A 23,113-nucleotide genomic window follows, 5' to 3' on the forward strand; every position below is an offset into this window, starting at 1 on the left:
TGTCCATTTTACTGGCATATAATTGTTTGTAGTAACCTCTTATGATCCTTTTGTATTTCTGAAGTATATGTTGTAACTTCTCCTTTTTCACTTCCAATTTTATTGATTTGGGCCCTCCCTCTTTTTTTCTTGATGAGTCTGGCTAAAGGTTTATCAATTTTATCTTTTCAAAGAACCAACTCTTAGTTTCATTGATCTTTTCTATTGCTTTTTAAAATTTCTATTTCATTTATTTCTGCTCTGCTCTTTATGATTTCTTTCCTTTTACCAACTTTGGGTTTTGTTCTTCTTTTTCTAGTTCCTTTAGTTGTAAGGTTAGGTTTTTTACTTGAGGATTTTCTTGTTTCCTGAGGTATGCTTATATCACTATAAAATTCCCTCTTAGAACTGCTTTTTCTGTGTCCCATAGGTTTTGAATCATTGTGTTGTTCTATTTATCTCCAGGTGTTTTTAAATTTTCTTCAGTGATCCATTGGTTGTTTAGTAGAATATTGTTTAGCCTCCATGTGTTTGTGCTTTTTGCAGTTTTTATCTTGTAGTTGATTTCCAGTTTCATTGTGTCGTGATCAGTAAAGATGCTTGATATGATTTCAATTTTTAAAATTTACTAAGACTTGTTTTGTGGCCTAACATGTACTTTATCCTGGCGAATGTTCCATGTACATTGAAAAGAATGTGTGTTCTGCTGCTTTTGGATATAGTATTCTCTCTCTATATCTATTGAGTTCATTTAGTCTAATGTGTCATTTAAGACCAGTGTTTTCTTATTTTTCTGTCTAGATGATCTGTTCATTGATGTAAGTGGCGTGTTAAAGTCCCCTGCTGTTACTGTGTTTTACTGTCAATTTCCCCCTTTATGTCTGTTAATATTTGCTTTATGTATTTAGGTGCTCCTATGTTGAATGCATATATATTTACAATTGTTACATCTTCTTCTTGGATTGACGTTTGGTCATTATGTACTGTCCTTCTTTGTCTCTTGTTACAGTCTTTGTTTTAAAGTCTATTTTGTTTGGTATAAGTACTGCTACCTCAGCTTTCTTTTGATTTCCACTTGCATGGAATACCATTTTCCATCCCCTGACTTTCAGTCTGTGTCTTTAGATCAGAAATGAGTCTCTTGTAGACAGCCTATATATGGGTCTTTTTTTTTTTTTCATCCGTTCAGCCACTCTGTCTTTTGATTGGAGCATTTAGTCCCTTTCCATTTACAGTAATTATTGATAGGTATGTACTTATTGCCATTTTGTTAATTGTTTTGGGGTTGTTTTTCTAGTTATTTTTGTTCCTTTCTTTTGTTCTCTTCCCTTTTGATTTGATGACTATTTTTAGGGTTTATGTTTTGATTCCTTCTTCTTTCTTGCATGTGTATGTAGTATAGATTTTTGGTGTGTCATTACCATGAGGTTTATATATAGCAACCTATATATATGTGATTATTTTAAGTTGTTGATATCTTAATTTTAAATGCATTTTAACAACCTTGCATTTTTATCCCCCTCCCCACCACGATTACTCTTTTTCACACCATATTTTACATCTTTTTGTTTTGTGTATCCCTTAACTATTTATTGCAGCCATAGATGATTTTACTAATTTTGTCTTTAACTTTCCTACTTAGCTTTGCACATGGTTGATTCACTCACTACCTTTACTGTATATTTGCTTTTACCAAAGAGTTTTCTCCTTCTGTAATTTTCAGGTTTCTAGCTGTAGCCTTTTCTTTTTTGCTCAGAGAAATCCCTTTAACATTTCTCGTAAAGCTGAGCTCTTTTAGCTTTTGTTTGTCTGTAAAACCTTTGCTCTCTTTATCAAATCCAAATGAAAGCCTTGATGGGTAGAGTATTCTTAGTTGTAGGTTTTTCCCTTTCATCACTTTAAATTTATTGTACCACTCCCTTCTGGCCTGCAGAGTTTCTGGTGAAAAGCCAGCTGATTGCCTAATAGGAGTTCCCTTGTATGTAACTTGTTGCTTTTCCCTTACTGCTTAATATTTTCTCTTTATATTTAATTTTGCCATTTTAATTACAATGTGTCCTGGCATTAATTTCTTTGGGTTGATCCTTTCGGGACTCTGTGCTTCCTATACTTGGATGTCTGTTTCCTTTCCCAGGTTAGGGAAGTTTTCAGCTATTATGTCTTCAAATATGTTCTCTGCCCCTTTCTCTCCCTTCTCCTCTGGGATCCTTATAATGCAAGTGTTAGTACACTTGATGCTGTCTCAGAGGTCTCTTAAATTATTCTCATTTCTTTTTATTCTTTTTTTTTTTCCTTTGTTAAGCTTCAGTGGTTTCCACTACTCTATCTTCCAGCTCACTGGTCTGTTTCTCTATATCATCATCTAATCTGTTGATTCTGTCTAGTGTGTCTTTTACTTTGGATATTGTATTCTTCAGCTTTGCTTGGTTCTTCTTTATATCTTCTAAATCTGTTAAACTTCTTACTGTCTTCATCCATTCTTCTCCCAAGTTCTTTGATCATCTTTCCAGTCAATACCTTGAACTCTTTATCAGGTAGATTGCCTTTAAACTTCACTTAGTGCTTCTTCTGGGGTTTTATCCTCTTCCTTAGTTTGGAACATGTTCCTCTACTGCCTCATTTTGCCTAATTTGCTGTTATTTCTATGAGTTTGTATCACCTTGGATAAGTGGCCTTTTGTAGACGATGTCCTGTGCATTCCAGCAGCGCACTCCCCTCTGGTCACCAGAGCTGTATGCTCTGGAGGTGCCCCCTCTATGGGCTGCATGGATCCTTCTATTGTGGCGGGCTGACTACTGTTGGGTGGTCTGGTAGGCATGGCTGGCTCCCAGTCCAGTAGGTTGCAGGCCCTGCCTTGTGCAGAGGGTGCAGCTACTGGTTGGGCCAGGTCACAGGGTGGCTGGCTGTGGAACCCTGGGTGGTGGGCAGGGCTAGTGCTGGCCTGCTGGTGGACAGAGCTGGGTTCTGAAGTAGGTAGTTGCAGGGCCAGGATTCCCAGATCTAGTATCATCCTGCTGGTGGTTGGGGCTGGTTCCTGACATGGCTAGGTGTGGGTTCTGGTGTGTCTCAAAGCTGGTACTGGCCCACTGGTGAGTAGGGCTGGATCCTGGGGCAGCTGGCTGAAGGGTCCAATGTGTCTTGGAACTGGTATTGGCCTGATGGTGGGTGGGGCTGCAGCCTAGGGAGTCCTCAGGCTGGTGCTGGTGATGGCGTTCCTGTGGCTAGTGACAGCTCACTGGTGGGCAGAACCAGGTCCCGAGGTCTCTGGCTGCGGGACCTTGGAAGTCCCGGTGGTACTGCCAATGCACTGTGTGTAGGGCTGTATCCTGGACCCTCTGGAGGACAGGACTGTGTCCTAGACAGGCTGTGGCCTCAGGGGTTCTTAAGGTTGTCTCCTGCTGGTAGGTGGGGCTGTGTCCCCACACGGCTAGTTGCTTGGCCTGAGGTGTCCCAGTACTGGTGCCAACAGGCTGGTGGGTAAGGCCAGGTCCCAGTGCTAATAAGCTAGAGGAAAGATACCAAAATGGTGCTTGCCAGCACCAGTGTCCACATGGTAGAACAAGCTGCCAAAAGTGACTGCCACCAGCATCTCTGTCCCCAGGGTGAGCTCCAGTTGCCTCCTACCTCTCTAGGAGGTTCTCCAAGACCAGCAGTTGGGTCTGACCCAGACTTCTTTCAAATTACTTTTTCTGCCCTGGATCCCAGAGCATGTGAGATTTTTGTGTGTGCTCTTTAAGAGTGGAGCCTCTATTTCCCACAGCCCTCTGGTTCTCCCAAATGTAAGCCCTACTGACCTTCAAAGCCAAGAATCTAGAGGCTCATCTTCCTGGTGTAGGATGCCCAGGCTGGGGAGCCAATATGGGGCTCAGACCCATTACTCCTTGGGAAGATCCTCTACAATTGTAACTATCCTCTCATTTGTGGGTCGCCTACCCAGGGGCGTGGGTCTTAACCATACTGCAACTCTACCTCTCCTACCCATCACATTGTGGTTCCTTCTTTATATCTTTAGTTGTAGATGATCTTTTCTGCTAGATCCATAGTTACTCTGTAAATAGTTGTGATTTTGGTGTGCCCATAAGTGGAGGTGAGCTCAGGGTCTTCCTACTCTGCCATCTTGGCCAAGGTCCTCTAGAATATTGAATAAAGTCCGTATTCAGAAGTCAAGCAGGAGACATAAACTTGGGATTTGTCAGCACATAAATGTTATTTCGAATTTTAAGAAGATTAGATAAGATTACCAAAGGGGATGTGGGTGGAGATATGTGATTCAGACCAAGACCTGAATCCCGGAGCAGTCCAATGTTGAGCTGGGGAGAAGAGGAGCAACCAATGAGGTAAGAACATCTTCTAAAGGCATCTTCTAAAGGCGTTCATTCTCAACATGAAAAGACAATTTCTTGCGTATTTTCTAATTGTAGTATATACACATTTAGATGTAGGTAGTGTGGGCAACAATGCTGACAGGCCATTAAGCATGTTTAAGATTGTTCTGATGAGAAATTTCCATTTTTTTTTTTCTTCTCAGTTTGTACATGCATAATCATTTCCAGGATACTCACATGCTACACAGAATTGAAAGATGCCCAATTCTGCTATTAAAAAAATGAAGTTATAATTTTCTAGTGCAGAGTGACTGCACAGGAAGACTATCATAAGCAATCTACAGAAGCACTAACAGAAGGTATTTCTGTATTTGATGTGTACTAATTACCCTTCCTCCATTTTAGATAATGTTCCATTTTCAACATTGAACTTTTCTTTAGTTAAGAAATCCCCAAGTTTATAAAACCTGAGGGCAATTTCCAGTGAGCTTTATCAGGATAGAGGGGCCAAAAGAAAGACCACAGGTATTACTGGGTTATAATCAGTAGGAGGAACTAATTAATCAGCATTATCATGAAACTGCTGCAGGGCAATGGGTTTCAGTAATTAAACATAAATCACGAGGGTATGTTGCAGGCATTATAAAAATAGTGACCTGATTTCACTGGGTATCAACTAGTATTTACAAAGCTACTTGAATTTTTCTGTTGCTCTGCATTGCTGTTAAATAATGAGAGTTCTGATGGTGTGGAAACTTCATTTTTCAAGTGCAGGATGATCCGAGCTGAATAAGAAAAAGAATGATTAAGGGAGGGGAGGAAGGTAGGCCTGGCATCAATTTGAACAAATTTTTCTTTTTCTGAAGGCTCATGTCTCCAAGGTTATGATAATAAAGTCATAAACATGCCAGCCACTTTAAGGGTCTCAGGATTAATGAAGACCAAGAAAGATGAAATGATAAACTGTGAGCCAAGCCACCACTAGTGCAAAGCTGTAACAGAGTAACATAACCGCCACCAGTATTCTCAGCAGCAATAGATTTAAATACAAAGAGAACTACGTATACATGGTATTATCATATAAATATTTCCTTTATTTTTCATGGTTAAAAATTTTAAAAATTTTATTTTCTTTCTTTATTTAAAAGCATACTTTATTAAAGAAACACTGGAAATGTGGATTCTTTTTGAGAAATAATCTTCCTCTTCACTGATAGATATGAAGAAACCAGATTTCTATACCAACTAATGGAAAATTAACCACTGGTGAGTCTAGTTCCAATCCCAAATCAAGGACACACATGTTAGTACTGATTCTGTCCACTCACTCAGTTAAAACATTCCCATTCCTGAACTAGATTAGCCACTGAAATTCTAAAAATGCTCATTTTCCTGGGTATCCTCTTTTGTCAAAGGGTTTAGTATTTATTATGTTTGTTATTTACAGTAATTGACATTTACGAAAAGTGGAGACAGAGAAAACACTCCATAGTATGTAAGACCTTTATCTCTTTCTTTTTAAATGTTCTTAGTAGACTATAATACTAAGCAATTATATTTAGATCTTCATGACTTGAAGGTGTCTTGAATATCTCTTAATCTGCTTTTTCCCTTCAAATTTCTTTTTCCATTCTAAAGAGAACATTTTTTCATCTTAGTACTAATCCTGTAGAATTTTTAAAAAAAAACAAAAAACGAAGATTCTATGTTTCATACATTTTGAATTAAAATTACCAAAGCAATAAACCCTATAAGGATCATTTTTTTTCTTATTTAAATACTGGTACTTTTTACTAACCCTATTTCAAATTTAGAGTTATATATACATTGTGAAGATGTCCATGTACACAAGTTTCTGCAGAACCTCCAATTTTATTATAAAACTTTTTCCTCACACACATTAGAGAACTATGTATGTTCACTTTCACATGGTTAAACAATCCAAGAAGGGTGGCATATTTTAAAGTTAACAACACTTTTTATCATTATAAAAACAGACTGAGATTAATGGTGACCCTAGCATTTGGTTACTCTGACTGACTGATTAGCTAGGCTCCTGACTTTTTATATTCATTATTGTTGGCTAATTTGACACTGGACTGTACATATCACATGCATTTTCCAGGAGATAAAGAGGGAATACAAAAACCACAAATTCTAAGCAGATGATTTTGCTACTTTTAGCACTTCTGGTAAAAGGGCTATTTGAAGTTAAAGAGGAAAGCTATTAACAAAAAGAAAAGTAGGGGACAAGTTACCTGTGAATTTCATTTACTCACATTTGGACTGGTCCTCCTTATTGGAGGCTAACTGAAAACAGACCAGACCATGACTTCTAGCTTTATGTTGGTCACTTTCAAATACTCCAATGACACTCTCCAATAATTTTATTATCTCCAGTTTTATGATGCCATACTAGGCTTTTCACACTGTTTATATTTCCCATTTCCATAATCCAAATGCCAAAAAATTACTACACATTCCCTTATACAGTCAAAAATAGGTTTACTGGAATGTTGTTAGTTATAGCTGAAGGCAGCAACATTTACAACATTTAGCTTTTGTTACACCCATAAACATGTGAAAATTGCTTGCAAAGCAATTGTAATATGAGAAGAATCTTGCAAATATCAATGGAATGGTTACACACGTCTTTCGGCATAATGATTTGGTACTCTACAGAGGCTCCCTGACCACCAGCCTGACCCCCGCCTTGATGCAACAAATGCAAGTCCATATGCCATTAAAATAACAGTATGAAATATCATTATCAGTGTTTAACTATATATACAAATAATGAACTGGCAAGTATCTAGTTTCAAATTAGACCCTTGGAATATGGCAAAATCGAGGCTGGTTATCTTTGCCTTAAACATAATTATTAAAAGCACACTTTGTTGGAAGGGAAGAAGATAATGGGACATTCTCAATGCTCCAATTTGAAGTGACACTTGCCTCTTAATTTCTTGAAAAAGAAGCTTTGAAAGTTATATACATGGGTTTCATTTAAATTATGCAGCAGTCTTTTATTATTATTGTCCCAGATTTTGTTTAATGAAGATCTGTCATCAAATCAAGTATGGTATTTCACAACTATAAGAACTGCAAGAGAAAAAAATGAAAAAGAAACATCAAAATCAGATTCATATGCTATGTTAGAAACAATACTCCTAAATGTAGCTGTGTCCATTTTGAAACTAGTGTCCATTTTGAAAATAGTTAATGAGGACAACTTTTATCTGAAATGATAGATAACAAATGGGAATGGAGAAGCAAAAATATGAAACAACCTAAATGTCTAACATTAGCATTTTGATCAAATAGATGAATACATAACCATAGCATAAAGCAGCTAAAATACTTTTTAAATATTTAATAACATGGGAAAATATTTATAATATATTTATTAGAAAGTATACATATGATCTTAGTTTTTGAAAAACATGTTTATATATTAATAGGAAAAGACTTAAAGTATATACAATAGTTATATTAATAGTAGCTATCTCTGTGTGGTAAGAGAACAGTTGGATTTTATTTTCTTCTTTATGTTATTCAACATTCCATTGGTTGATTCTTGGTACTGGCAGTAGTTATGTTCTATAAAGTCACCACAAACACTGAATGAGTAAACACTGAACCACTGCTCTGAGGGGAAACACAGGCTTAAATCCCTGCCAGCCTCTGGCTACAACATTTTTGACAACCAATCCATACATAACCTTGTTTTACATGTTTCTGTGTGAAGACACCTTATTTACTATATACTGTTGGCTTATTAACACTCAACTCCTGGCCAACAGTGCTGTCACTCACGCCTGAACAAAGCTCATCTAACACGTGTATTTCCTCCACAAGACACATCACAGCCTTGCTGTGCTCAGCAACACTAGCCAGCACTGCAGCACCAGTATACTTGGGGGCCTTTTTAAAGAGCAAAAGCATCAACAAGACACACAAAAATGTGAGAAACTGTGCACTAACATTCGCTTCTCTGACCGCATCTGCCAATGACTCCGAAAGCATTGGGGTAACTGATCAATGTTAGCTAGTAGGTGAATTCACAAACACAGAATCCACAAATAATGAGGACTGACTTTTTCTTTAGAACAAAATCTTTTTTTCTGTTTAAAAAGAGTATCACCATGGAATTTTTCAAATGGTCATTCTGAGATACTTTCCAAATCTTTATAAAAATCCCTGTAAATATAGATAAAGAAGCTTTGGAGAAAAGGAGGTATTAAAAATGATCTGACCAGAGAAAGACAAATATATGATATCACTTGTATGTGGAATCTAAAAAGTAATACATATGAATCCATATACAAAACAGAAACAGACTCACAGTCATAGAAAACAAACTTCTGGTTATCAAAGAGGAAAGGGGAGGGGGGAGGGATAGATTAGGAATACGGGATTAACAGATACAAACTACTATACATAAAAAAGATAAGCAACAAGGACCTACTATATAGCACAGGGAACTGTATTCAATATCTTGTAATAACCTATAATGGAAAATAATCTGAAATAATATATAACTGAATCACTTTGCTGTATATCTGAAACAAACACAACAATGTAAATCAACTACACTAAAAAAAATTTTTTTTGAATGATATGACTTTAAAAAGAATATTAAGGGGAAAAAAAAGGAAGGGCAAGAGTTATGTTTCAATGACTGAAATGAAGCTCAAATCCAAAACAAAAATGATCATCTGGAGAATTTATCTGGATTTTCCTTTGAACACAATATTATGAAATGCAAGCTGCCATACCTAAAAGTTAAAAATAAATAGAAAATGAGTGTTATGGTCCTGAGCGTAATAGTAGCCATATTTGGCCTCAAACAAATCACTTAGCCCTGCCTTTGCAGGGGTAGGGGTGGAGGGTAGGACAGAGGTTCTCTTTGAGAATCTGATGAAAGATATACTCTCACCATAAAACTGTACATATGCATATTCACATAAAATTTTACATACAATTTATGTGCATTTTCAGAGAGCTACAGATTCTAGGTTAAGAGCTCCTTACTGGAGTCAGAAGTCATTACTCAATCCTGACATTAGTCATACTAGGTCAACTGAATATAAATTAAAAAGGAAATTTAAATGAACTTCAAAACAAATGACACCCCCCCAAATTAATAATCCAGTAAATACTTACTGATAATCACTAACAAAACGATAACAGCAACCAAAGCCATGATGGCTTTTATCTACAACACACAAAAAGGCATAAGAAAGATTAATGTCTGACTTGTTAATAAAGACTATCTGTTGTACTGTTTACCACATTACACTAACTCATCATTGGACAGGCTCATTCCTTGAAAGGTTTCCAAATTTTTTCTCATATGAACTTCTGACTACTTGCATCTTTTTGTAATAATCAGAGTTCCCCAAATTTGAGGGTTTTGGCTTGCCTAGATTTTATTGTTTAAGGCTGAAGAGTAAACAGTAATAATCAAAGCCTTTATGGGCCTGATCTTTTTTGTCTATGATTTCTCACACATTTCTAATCTAAGACCAGGAAAAGAACAATATTTTATCAACTCTGTTCAGAAGTGTCAGGATATTATGAATAAGATTGGCATCCAATACAGATGGTTCAATATATATAGTATAAGGCAGCATTTTTTATAGCACTTATTCTCAAAGTATATTAGAATTCTATTAGTTTTTGCTCCCCTTACTTTCTTCTTAGCATTTTTATCTTCATTTTGAGGAATATAATTTAGATTTTTCGTGAAGAACCTCATTTAATAAATAACTTGCCTAAGAGCATTCTGTGTGTCAGTTTCAGAGTTGAGAGGCGAAACCTTAAGATTAGTCCTTAGCTAGTTAATATTTTAGGTCTACATCACCTCTCCCCATAAAATTGTCACATTCCTCATCTAATCCTAAAATGCATAAATTATAAATTGATTTGATTTTCCTGATGAATTCAAATGAGTCTTGTTTTCACCAAACATTTTCACAGATAATTGATTAAAGATGGTTCATTCAGAAAAAAGATACCCAGTTATTATAAACACATAGAACCCTCTGATGAATATCACAAACAGCAACTAGAAGTAGCTAATGAAATGTTTCTAAAATAAAACTACTGGCTGCATTTTAGTGGCATTACATTCATGACAAGAACAAAGTGACCAAGAGAATATATGGACGCTTTCCAATTTGAATACCAGGTGCCTATTAAAATTATTAATTATGATAACCAAAAAATGTAGAAAGTACTTTACACTGTAAAGTACTTTAGTGACCAAGTAATCCAGAGAATATATGGAAGCTCTGCATCTTTTTTTTAAGCTGAAAACGTTTCTAAAGTAATTTGGAATCTTACAATAGCTTTTCAACTTTACCAAAAATATATCTTAATTTGCCCTGTTAATTTGTGCTAGGCTTAACATTTAGAAGATTTAAATGGAAATATCAATACCAATTTTAAAACACCTAAATAAACGGAGTTTTTAACACTGGCGAGGAAACGTTTACAACCAAAAATGGCAGTAACGTATCCATGCATGTCCAAAGCTCTCTTCTTCCAAACAACAGGGAGAAAAATCTGTTTCTCATTAAACACATAAGAGCCTCAGAGACCCATAAGATACTTAAGAGAGGTGTCACTGATCCTCTCTCCCCACCCATTGGATAATTCTGTTCACTTACTTATTTTTAAAGTCAGGTTTATTAAAATATACTTTACATACAATAAAATTCACCCTCTTAAAGTTCATTTTGATGTGTTTTGACATACATACAGTTGTCAACCATCACCTTCATAGTCGAACATAAGACATTTTCATCACTCAAAAAGTTCCCTCATGCCCTGCTGTAGTCAATCTCCACCCCTCCATCCTTAGCCACTGGCAACCTCTGATCTCTTTTCTGTCCCTATATCCCTTTCCTTAGCTCTTCCCAAATAATCATTATGAAGTTAATCCAGAAAATGGTAGTGATATAGAGACTATTTAAAAATATAAATTAAAAATAGAATTCAATTTTTCCCCTTAAAAGCATACTATTCCTTTGATGTGGACCCCGTAAAGTACAAAATGAAACTCTTTAGATATAGCTAAAAAAAAGCTAGGCAAAATGCACATTATCATTTTGTTAATGGCCACATGAATGAGTCATATGGGGAGAGGAGGTAGCTCACGGACATTTTGTTCTTCCAAACTAGTCTGCAGGATAGAAAATTTCTATAGAAATAGAAAATTTATTCATTAAAGAAAAACAGAAAATTTAAATTCTACATAAAGGAGCAATGAAACTTGTTTCTTTCCCTAAGTTCTATTTCTGAAAGTAAGAGGATTCAACAGGTAAACAAAAATAAGCAAATCCAAGGCAACTCTTGAAAGAAATCCTTAGCATATGTCAACATCAAGTTTTGAAAGTTATTGCTAAACTTGAAAATGAGAGACTAAAAACAATGTGGTATATCTAAGATTTTCAACAAAGCCAAAAATGATACACAGTATCAGGAGGAAAAGAAAAGATCTGTTCATATGACATGAAATTTGCTATAAAATCTTAAGGGAAACATTTTTCTGTTTGATATATAGTAGCCATACTTGATTTAAGCAGTAAATTCATTTCCATAAAATGTTTTTCAGGAATATATTAGCAAATAATGATTCCCATTTTTTTCCTTGTTACAAATTTTTCTTTTATATCTTATTTCTCCTATCCAAGTACTAACCAGGTCTGACCCTGCTTAGCTTCTGAGATCAGGCAGGTTGAGGGTGGTATGGCATAAGACTGTATCTTATTTCTCTGGAATAATGAGGGACAGTGGGATTTTCTTTTTTAGCCCCATTTGCCATATGGATTCTGACACATTAAACTGCTTTTATTTTTTTCCCCGTCCAACAGAAAATTATATTTTTCTCTGGCTTGCTTTCTGTCTTTTAAATATCTCTATGTAATGCTATAGTTGCTCCAAAAAGGTACTAAAAATAAATTACAAGTTAATATTTCTTACAAGATAAATCTAGAGGAAGCTAAATTATTAATAAAATGTGGATTACTCTCTACGAAGAAATCCATGAAAACATCCTTTTAGGCACTTCTTGATTCCTTTAGTTATTTCTGACCCATAAGATATTAATTCAACAAATATTTACTGAGTTCCACCATGTCCCAGGTTCAGAAGATATAATAATAAGCAAGACAGTTGTAGTCCCGTTTCCCACAGAGCTTATCACCTAGAGGCCCTTTTTTCTTCACGTCTTTGAATACCGCTGGATATGCTGACGGACCTATCCAATATCTTCCAATTTACTTACTTTGCATCCACGCCACCACATTTGCCTTCGAAGTTGTTTGGATCTGTTGCTAAAAGCAGTTGCATTATCCGATAAGCTTTCTATACCACATAGAGGATGGAGAGAAGGATTAATCGACATAACAGCATTCTTTTATCTAGTCACACAAAGACAAGAAAACATTAATTTCTACTTCTGCAAATCTATTCCCTTTTAAGCATGAAAACAACATCTTTCCTTTCCTCTACCCACAAACTCTGGCATTCTGTATTCTAAAAAAAAAAAACCAAAAAGTAAAAAATGGCTGCAGGTCAGTTTGCTCAATCCACTTTTACAATAAGAGTAAGAGAAGTCTTCCCAGGGCCTCAATGTTTTCAAATAAACTTATGAATTCTGGTAGAAATACTCTTTAAAAATTCAAATACTTGGCACAACTATAGAAAAAAAAATTTACACACGGAGAAGGCTAGATTCTTAGAAGGTATCAAAAGTGACTGATTTTGAAGCAAAACAATATATCTTAAAAGTGTTTAAATAAGTTTTTTGGTTAAAAAAGTCTGTCAAGGATTAATCAGATATTCATTCAGCCATTCATCATCTAAAAAATATGTGAGTGCCTAATAAGTGCCATGAACTAAGAACAGAGACTAACATTTGTCAGTAAAAAAATGTTACTAAGTCATCAGAGAAAGCATAAGATAAAAATATTAGATATGTGTGAAATAAGTTTGAAAAGAAGTGATTAGACCTTATCTTCCTTGAGATCAGGAGAAATACAAAGCACATCAATGTAACAGGACAAAAGAAAAAAATAATCTAACTCTTCAACAATGAATTTTTAATCTTTCCATTCTCAACTGATCAATTAAAGAAATAATACAACAATAAGATGATTCAAAGCAAAGGGAGCTACATACAACTCAATAACAAAAAAGCAAACAACCCAATCAAAAACTGGGCAGAAGACTTAAATAGACATTTCTCCAAAGAAGACATACAGATGGCCAACAGGCACATGAAAAGATGGTCAACATTTCTAATGATTAGAGAAATGCAAATCAAAACTACAATGAGGTACCACCTTGTATCGGTCAGAATGGCCACCACTAAAAAGTCTACAAATGACAAATGCTTAAGAGGGTGTGGAGAAAAGGGAATCCTCCTACACTGTTGGTGGGAATGTAAATTGTACAGCCACTGTGGAAAACAGTATGGAGGTTCCTCAAAAAACTAAAAATAGAGTTGCCATATGATCCTGCAATCCCACTTCTGGGCATATATCTGGAGGAAACTATAATTCAAAAAGATACATGCACCCCAATGTTCACTGCAGCACTATTTCCAATAGCCAAGACATAGAAACAACTTAAATGTTCATCAACAGATGAATGGATAAAGATATGGAACATATTACAATGGAATACTACTCTGCCAGAAAAAAGAGTGAAATAATGCCATTTAAAGCAACATGGATGGACCTAAAGATTATCATACTAAGTGAAGTAAGTCAGAAAGAGAAAGACAAATATCATAGGATATCACTTACATTTGGAATCTAGAATATGACACAAATGAACATATCTACAAAACAGAAACACTCACAGACACAGGGAACAGACTTGTGGTAGCCACAGGTGGGGGGTGGTGGGGTGGGGGAAAGGATGGATTGGGAGTTTGGGATTAGCAGATGCAAACTATTATACACTGAATGAATAAACAACAAGGTCCTACTGTATAGCACAGGGAATTATATTCAATATCCTGTGATAAACCATAATGAAAAAGAATATGAAACAGAATACATATATATATGTATAACTGAATCACTTTGCTGTACAGTGGAAATGAACACAACATTGTAAATCAACTATACTTGAATAAAATAAATTGTATATAAAAAAAACAAAGTAAAGGGAGCTAAAGTTAAAAACATTAAAACCATAAATGCCATTTTTCCTAAGTCAAGATTCCTCAACTTTGGCTAGAAAAATGGGAGAACTATCAAAACACAGATTAATAACATCAAGAATTATATGAAGTATCTGTACCTGATTTGTCCTGTAGTTCATCTAGTCTCTCCCCTCTTTCTATTACCTTTGTAATATTTTCTTGCATGACATCAATGACTTCATCCACCTGATTCTGAACACTAGTTTAAAAAAAAAGATTAAAAAATAATGCATTCTTCTTTTGAGAATTTTACAGTTTTTGAGACTTTCATTAGACATGATAGAAAACAGCAAGTTCTCAGAATTATTCAACTCTAAAATGTTTAAGTTTAAGGCTTGTAGCAACAGTCCTTCCATTTGTGGGCTTGATTACTCAGGCAATTAAAAGACAACATGATACAAATAAAGTAATATTTAACTCATAGTTTATTCTTAACCCTGTTTCTTCAAATTAAATATACTGTCAGAATGCTCAGTAACTACAGAACTTAGTCAAATAGCTTGACTCTAAATAATCCGTTTCATTTTCTTTTCAATAGGCCATTGAGGCATCACATAGACACAGCTATAAGCTACTTTTGCTATACATATAGTTCACACACTAAGGCTAACAAAAGAGTTTGCCCAGGTATGTTAGAAGCCTAGGAAAAATACTGAGTTTCCAAAATGGAAAGGTACAGTATGCTCTAGGACACGAAGGCTCAGTGGGTATAACTCTTCACAGCTCATCAGTTTCCTCTTAAACAGGGTTTAAAACAATGAGCAACACTTGGGAGGGTTTTGAAGCACCCACGAAGGAGCAAAGAGGAAACATTTTTGGTTGTTCTTCAAAATGAAAATATGATTTTCTTCTTTATATCAGGTGATGAGAGCCTGTTCCAACCAAACTTCAGACTGTTCAATGAAGATTTTTTTTTTAAATAAATTTATTTATTTACTTATTTATGGCTGCGTTGGGTCTCTGTTGCTGCGCGCGGGCTTTCTCTAGTTGTGGCGAGCGGGGGCTACTCTTCGTTGTGGTGCGCAGGCTTCTCATTGCAGTGGCTTCTCTTGTTGCAGAGCATGGGCTCTAGGTGCGTGGGCTCAGTAGTTGTGGCGCAGGGGCTTAGGTGCTCTGTGGCATGTGGGATCTTCCCGGACCAGGGCTCGAACCCATGTCCCCTGCATTGGCAGGCGGATTCTTAACCACTGCACCACCAGGGAAGTCCCATGTTCAATGAAGATTTAAACTACATTCAAAAATTTAATAATTGGACCTCAGCTGCCTACTCTCACTCAGAAGTTACCCCCAGGGTACATAAACATAGAAATGATTAAATGTCTAGTTTTCCTCTGTTGCTTCATTTGACAAATGTCTAGTTTTCCCCTGTTGCTTCAATCATTTGACAAAATGTTACCTTAAATTAGTTTATGGAATAAGTCATGCCAGAGAAATATTTAAAAGGAGAAATAAAATGAACTCACAGTTCTTATAACTCAAAAACTGTTTAAAATATAAAAACTGTTTAAAGTGGATTACTAGCAACTATAAGTAGATATATGTTTTAATAAGGATATGCAAGTGTTCCTTCTAGTCGGGGAAGTGTATCATTTATCAAATATCACCTAGGAAGCTTTTAAAAAAATTTCACAATACACATCTCCTCACTGCCCCTCTACTCTATAGTGAGTTGGGAGTAAGGCAGGACATGTGTAATTTTGAAAAAGAGTTCTATCCCTTCCCTGTCACGAAGCTATATCTTCAAAAAGTTTGCTTTAAAAACAAAATGAAGGCCCATTTAGACACATACGGGTTCAGAAGAAGCATCCTCAGATTCAAGTAGAATTACTATGTTTGATGACAGTCACCCCCCATCCCATGTTAAAAGCACCCACTGATCATCCACACATAGACTTCAGGGTTCATCACAGCTTCCTAGAGTTCTGTGCCTCTCACACAGTATTCTACTAAAGGGTATAAAACTGAAGCACAACTAAAGTGCGACATGGAGAATTCCCTTCTGCCCACACAGATCTGAAAAAGCCCCCACGTGTCTAAGAGGTCTTGTTGCAACTCCTAAGCAGACAGCTAAAGATGTAAAATCTTATACAAGAACAATGGCACAAATACTTAAGCAATTTATTCAATAAATAATTAAGAGCTTACTATGTACTGTTCTAGGCACTAGGAAAACAATACTGAACGAAGCAGACAATAATTCCGGCTCTCATGGAACGTATGCTTAAATGTGCAATGAATGCACTTCATTAACCTTCAGAGTTGTTTAACAGTCTGTGTCTAACCCATTACTCTATATTATTTACAGCATTTAACACTAAGTGAAAGTATTTATTTATTTACATGCTTATTTCCTGTCTCTCCCCACTAGAAGGTAAGTTCAACAAATGCAGAGACCTTGCCTACTTTGTTCACTTTTGTAGCCCCAGTACCTGTAACATTGCTTGGGAAAGAGTATGCACTTAATACTAAACAGCTGAATAAGGGAACAGTTTGGGTATAAGTCCTGCAAAGCACATCCAGCTACTTGAGAAAGAGTTATAAGGTAGATATAAGAATGTAGAGGTCTCCATTTAACTATAATGGAAGCAGAACTATTGTTTATCAAGGGCCAATCTTGAAATTCCTAGGTAGTTACTTTCCATCGTATGCAAGAGATAATGGCCTAAAGTAAGGCGCAACACGGTGGAAATGGACAGAATGTACAGCAGCTCCTACACATAATCAGATTATAGCTATTATGGATATTAACATACCTATACTACATGTGATTTTAAAACAAAACCAAAATAACTGAAGGAATCGTTATGGTCCCAGAATCCCTATAAGCAAAAGACTCCATGGATAATACAGGCAGATTAATTGGAATAGAATTCATAAAATTCCTGATTAAGTCTTACTAGATTATGATAAACCTAGGGGTATTACCTCAACAACATGACACACATGTAATCTCTATGGCTAATGGAAACCACCCAACATTTTAATTTTTCCTGCCAAGTGATTAATAAATTATTGTTACTTTCTCCTTCACATATTACTATCCACTGGTATAACCCTCTTAATCCAGCTACTGTATAACTCTCATTCAATCTTAAAATAACGGAAGATCTCATGACTGTGCTTCTATATTTCAAGATATTTTCATGCCCAGAACACAACTTTTATGGGAAAAAAAAAGAAGAAAATCATCTACTTATTTACTTTAATATAAAGGATAATTTTTAAAAAAACAAGTGGAAAGGGACCTCCCTGGTGGTCCAGTGGTTAAGACTCCACGCTCCCAATGCAGGGGGCCCGGGTTCGATCCCTGGTCAGGGAACTAGATCCTGCATGCCGCAACTAAGAGCCCGCATGCCACAACCAAAGATCCAGCAAGTTGCAACTAAAGATCCTGCATGTGACAATGAAGATCCCAAGTGATGCAACTGAGACCTGGCACAGCCAAATAAATAAATAAATAATTTTTAAAAAAGTGAAAACATATTTCCCCATGATTTTTTACATTTTCATAGCAGTTACAATACTTTGATTTCTATTTGTATTTTATGTTGGTCTTATCCTCACCATTATACTGTAAATGCCTTAAAAACAGAGATTGTCCCACTCATCTGTTCCCCAGGTCATGTGAAATGTGCCTGGTAGAAAATAGGCATTCAACAAATGTTTTCTGATCTCAATTAAGTATTTCATTTATTCAAAAATATTTATTAAGGAGTTATTATTATGCTATGCATTGAGGATACTGATGTGATGTTTTGACCCTCAGCAAGATTACAGTCTAGTGGGGAACACTGGTAGCTAGGATTATATTACCATATGTCAAGTGCCATAATGGAAGGAAGCACATGGTATCAGTCGTGCAGCCTAGATGAATCCAGCCTGGACCAGAGATGGCATCAAGATGCTGGTGCTGAGTTTTGAGAGGTTAAGAGTGAATTGGGCAGAGTAAAAAAGGTGATGAATGGTGGGAAAGTTCTAGGCTAAAGGAATAAGAGGAGGGGATATTTCAGGAACCAATGATTACCTGGATATGGGTGATGGAGTTGGGGCAAAAAAAGGGCAGAGAACTTCTAGATTTATAATTTGAGCAACTGAGTAGATGTAGATGATGGTCATTAACTGAAAGAGAAAATTAAGGACTCAAAGAAAAAGCAAGTTTTTGAAGGAGGGGGTGGAGATTTATGTCATTTCCTGTTAGAGTCATATAGTAGAAGAAAGGACACAAGAGAGAACATACCCAGGAAAATATTAAGACATGTAGAGAAAAGACATTTTAACATTGTTTTAAATCCTCCTTAGAGTCTGACAGCACTTGTGTTCCTGAGATGTCTCTATTCTAATTATCACCACTACAGGGAAGCCGCGTGGTGTAGTGTAGAGAGGCCAGGCTCTGGACACAGACAGATCTGGGTTTGCAATTCAGTGTTATCACTTACTACGTATGTGGCTTTGCAAGTCATTTTGCAAGCCTCTTTGAGCCTCATATGTTCTCACCTTTGAAATGAAGATGATAATCTTTCCCTTATGAGAATTAGATGTGACAAGTGTGTTTTAAACACTTAGCACGGTTCCTAACGCTTAGCATGTGTTTAATGTCAGTGTTCTTCCATTAAGGAAAAAAAAAGCTCATGCTCTGCAACACACACTCATCCGTTATTATAAAGAAAATATTTATTTTCACTGTTAACACCCCCATCTTGTGGCCTCTTAAGGTACTGTTGACAAAAAAAGTTTTAAATGTATGCTGTATTTTTGCAAGTATATATAAATATATATATATGCACATACATATACATATATATGTAGTATATATGCTGTATTTTTATAATTATATATATATATAGTATATATGTACATATATACATATATATGTATATATGTGTATCTGTTCATCATGGAACATTCCTTGGGGGAATAAAGTTAAACTTGTTGGACCAAGGCTATAGATAGGAGATTTCCTACCTGTGGCAGAGAATGTCTACAATTCACTGGAGTGGCATTTATAATGCTACTATTTAATTTAAAAGCAAAGGAAACATTCCAAAGAGAATCACAAATTTTTTATATAGGCATGTGACTATTTAAAATCTTTCCCAAAAACCTTCCCTGAAAAGTGACATTGGAATACTAAAGAACCCATTAAAAGGACCTACTGTATCAGCACAGGGAACTATATTCAATATCTTGTAACAACCTATAAAGGAAAGAATCTGAAAAAGAATATATATGTGTATAACTGAATCACTCTGCTGTACACCTGAAATTAAACATTGTAAATCAACTTATACTTCAATTAAAAAAAAAAAAGTGACACTGGGCATTTTTGTGGGATTAATCTGTTATCAACATGTCAATCAAATGCAGACAAAGCAACAATGTTGCTGATCCACACATCACAAAAACACCCTGTATGGAAACGTCACACATTAGGCGGTGACAGCACACCTTAAAGAAACTCACCAGTGCTCGCAGTTTTAGTTACTAAACAAATGCCAGGAATCTGTTCTTGGGCAAGTAGCGTGGCAGGTTGTGCTCCACCATTTGGGGCCACTTTGGGCATACGCCTGAGTCGTACCCTGGTTAGATAAGCACTCATGGGGTTGTGCCAAGGGTTAATTTGTGTGTTTTGATGACTGACCACCTTCTGAGTACGTATGATAAGCCTTCAGCTCTAGAGTAAGAGCCATTACACTTCCTCAACAGTGCCTTACTGTTCTAAAATTCTGTGATCACCAACGTTATTATGGTAATTTAATATGCACATATACACATTCACGTGCATGTGTGCTTGGCACTTACTAACACAGACGTATCCTGCAATGCCCACTCTGTACAACTGGCACTGGTTTTGGGGTTCAGCTGGAAAGTCATACTCAAAAGACTCACTGGGCCACACTCAGTACCAGGCTCACTCTGCAGAAGGATGTCAGACAGGAAATGAAGCACATTGGCAGGGAAAAAACAGGTGTGTCATCAGTGGAGTCCTCTTCTCCAGTGGCAGCTGAGGTATATATGTAGGTGGATAGAAAAGTCACTCTGGCTCAGAGAAGGGCAACAGCTCTGCCATGGCATCCTCACTACCTTGAATGCCTTGTGATTCTTCCAAAGATGAGGATGAGTGGCTTCTGAGGCCATCTCCCACTCACCTCCCCATCTCCCCTAGGAGACTGTCATGAGACAGTTTCTTATCACCTCCCAGGTTCTGATGACATATAAGGCTTTCTGCAGGATGTATCTGCAGACTATAAAACCACTTAGCTGCAGGCTAGAATTGGCTCCTTTGTAATAGGGCATCTCACTATTCATACTGCAGCCACCCGGACCCTTCTATTTTGGTATCATCATTTTTGGTGTTTAGGACAAGAACCCAGGGAGCTGGCACCTTTGGCTACTCTTCCTTTGACAATTTATGTAAGTAATAAACTGTCTGAATCTAAGTGGCTCATTGTATCTTTACTGGCTGAATCAGACACTTGAAGCAGCAGAGACTCTCTCTTCTGCTGGCCTTGAAGCAGCAAGCACTGTGGGTTGTACAGCTGCAAGGAAGTGCATCCTGCCAAGAACTACCTGAGCTTGGTCAGGAGCTCCAGATGAGATCAAAGTCCTGGCGACACCTCAATTTCGGCCTCGTGAGACCCTGCAGAGGGCCCACCTAAGCAGTGACTGAACGCCTGACCCACGGAAAATGTGAGATGATGAATGTTTGCTGTTTCAGGCTGCTAGGTTCAGGGTAACTTGTTACACAGCAATAGAAAATGAAAACATCCCATTTAGTACTCAAACCAATTTGGTGGTACCTTGATTCTGTATTACAGAATCCATTAGCTAGGATCAGGCTAAGTGTGGACCTATTTTTTCACACCAACCACTACCTGACTAAAGCCCAAGTATCTAATCAATAACTTTTTTCTTTTTTAAACTATGGTTTATTATTTATTTATTTATTTATTTTTGCCACATCGCGCAGCACGCGGGATCTTAGTTCCCCCAACAGGGATCGAACCCGTGCTTCCTGCAGTGGAAGCGTGGAGTCTTAACCACTGGACCACCAGGAAAGTCCCTCCTCAATAACTTGATACCCCATTACAGTACCCTTCCCACTATGTGCCATCTATATCCAGACTTAGGGTAGCAACTACCCCTCCTTAGATCCTGAACCTGGGCCATTCAGTTTATCTTCCAGTTTACCTTTTATAGCTCGATAAGTTTCCAGGCCTATTTCACTGCTCCATTCATTCCTTCTCCCTTCTTGCCAGGACTCATATGATTCTAATATTAGATACATTCACTACAGCATTATCCACCATCTGCCATCAACAATATATACAGAAAAGCTCTAAACTGAAAATTAATGAGCCATAAAACTTAGATCAATAAATGGATTAGGATAAGTAATAGATATGAACAAATTCTGGAAGTATATAAATAAGATACTGTACTTCAGAAAACTAAATCTATTATATTACTTTTATTATCATGCTGAAAATGGGAATCAAGCTATAGATTTAAAACCAAAATAGACCTTGAGATTATGCTAAATAAATGAATTTGATATATAATAATTAAATTAAGAAAACCAACAACCAGGAATTGCATCTCCTTAGCTATAATTAAGAGGTAACTTTGTGAAAATGAAAAGAATGACTGGGTTTTTACAACCTAGTAGTAATATTAGTCTACATCAAGGCTCAGCAAATTTTTCTGTAAAGGGCCAGACAGATAATAGAGAGTTTAGATTTTGTGGGCCATAAGGTCTCTGTCACAACTACTCAAATCTGTCACTGTAGTTTGAAAGCAGCCAATAGATAACAGGAATGGCTGTGTTTCAATAAAACTTTACAAAAACAGGTGGCAGCCAGATTTGGCTCATATGCGGTAGTTCGCCAACCCCTGGTCCTTGTAGAAATATGATAATCATTTAAACAAATGAGTGTCTCACAAACTTACTGCTTAATTTTTTCATTTCTAGGTCCAAATCTTGGTCCAGATGGTCCCCTTCTGAAAACAAAACACCAAGTACATATTAATGAGAGCATTAAAACAAACACCAAAACAGAAAACACACACACTTGCTGAATTCTAAACATGGATCATTTATCATAAGGAACCACATATTACTGGTACTGATGGAACCTAATGATATTTAATCATGTCTGTACTTCATTGGTACTTAGTGTGGGCCATCACAACCTAATTCTTCTGAATGTTATCACTTTTAATATAATTCTTAGTTATACACAGGTAGTTTTAATCATTAAACTCTGAAATACCGTAACAACTAAAGTGCCAGTGACTATGAATAACTTTATGATCAATTATAGAACACTAAAAGTCCAACTACCTTGAATTTAGGCTCTAATGAAATGCTGATTTGGGGGATGGATGTAGAGAAAAATCCATTCAAAACACTAAAATTTTTCAAGTATGTTTTTTGATTACTCATCTTAAAACTTAGCAACATAACTAAAGGGAAATGTAAGAGTCTATGAAAATATTAACATTTCTCAAATTATTATCTCTCCATTATAGTCGAGTGTTGTATCATTTAAACCAATCCATTTTAATACTCTGAAAATTAAAATTTTTG

The 23,113-nt window shown here is 36.4% G+C and overlaps 1 protein-coding gene across 3 annotated transcripts in view; it reads right to left on the reverse strand.

Annotated features, from left to right (window-relative positions):
• Positions 1 to 6,789: 6,789 nt before the first annotated feature.
• The window catches only part of VAMP4 (vesicle associated membrane protein 4), a 28,340-nt gene continuing 12,016 nt past the window's right edge, over positions 6,790 to 23,113 (reverse strand). For all 3 annotated transcript variants that reach the window (XM_068541250.1, XM_068541251.1, XM_068541249.1), the window contains 5 exons: positions 22,474 to 22,524; positions 14,625 to 14,725; positions 12,598 to 12,677; positions 9,471 to 9,522; positions 6,790 to 7,406 (listed from right to left, as the gene is read on the reverse strand). In XM_068541250.1, coding sequence (XP_068397351.1) covers positions 7,378 to 7,406; positions 9,471 to 9,522; positions 12,598 to 12,677; positions 14,625 to 14,725; positions 22,474 to 22,524 — 313 coding nt within the window. In that variant the 3' untranslated portion in view covers positions 6,790 to 7,377. The remainder of the gene's footprint in view (positions 7,407 to 9,470; positions 9,523 to 12,597; positions 12,678 to 14,624; positions 14,726 to 22,473; positions 22,525 to 23,113) is intronic.

Source organism: Eschrichtius robustus, chromosome 3 (genome assembly GCF_028021215.1).
Source record: "Eschrichtius robustus isolate mEscRob2 chromosome 3, mEscRob2.pri, whole genome shotgun sequence".
NCBI classification, from domain to species: domain Eukaryota; kingdom Metazoa; phylum Chordata; class Mammalia; order Artiodactyla; family Eschrichtiidae; genus Eschrichtius; species Eschrichtius robustus.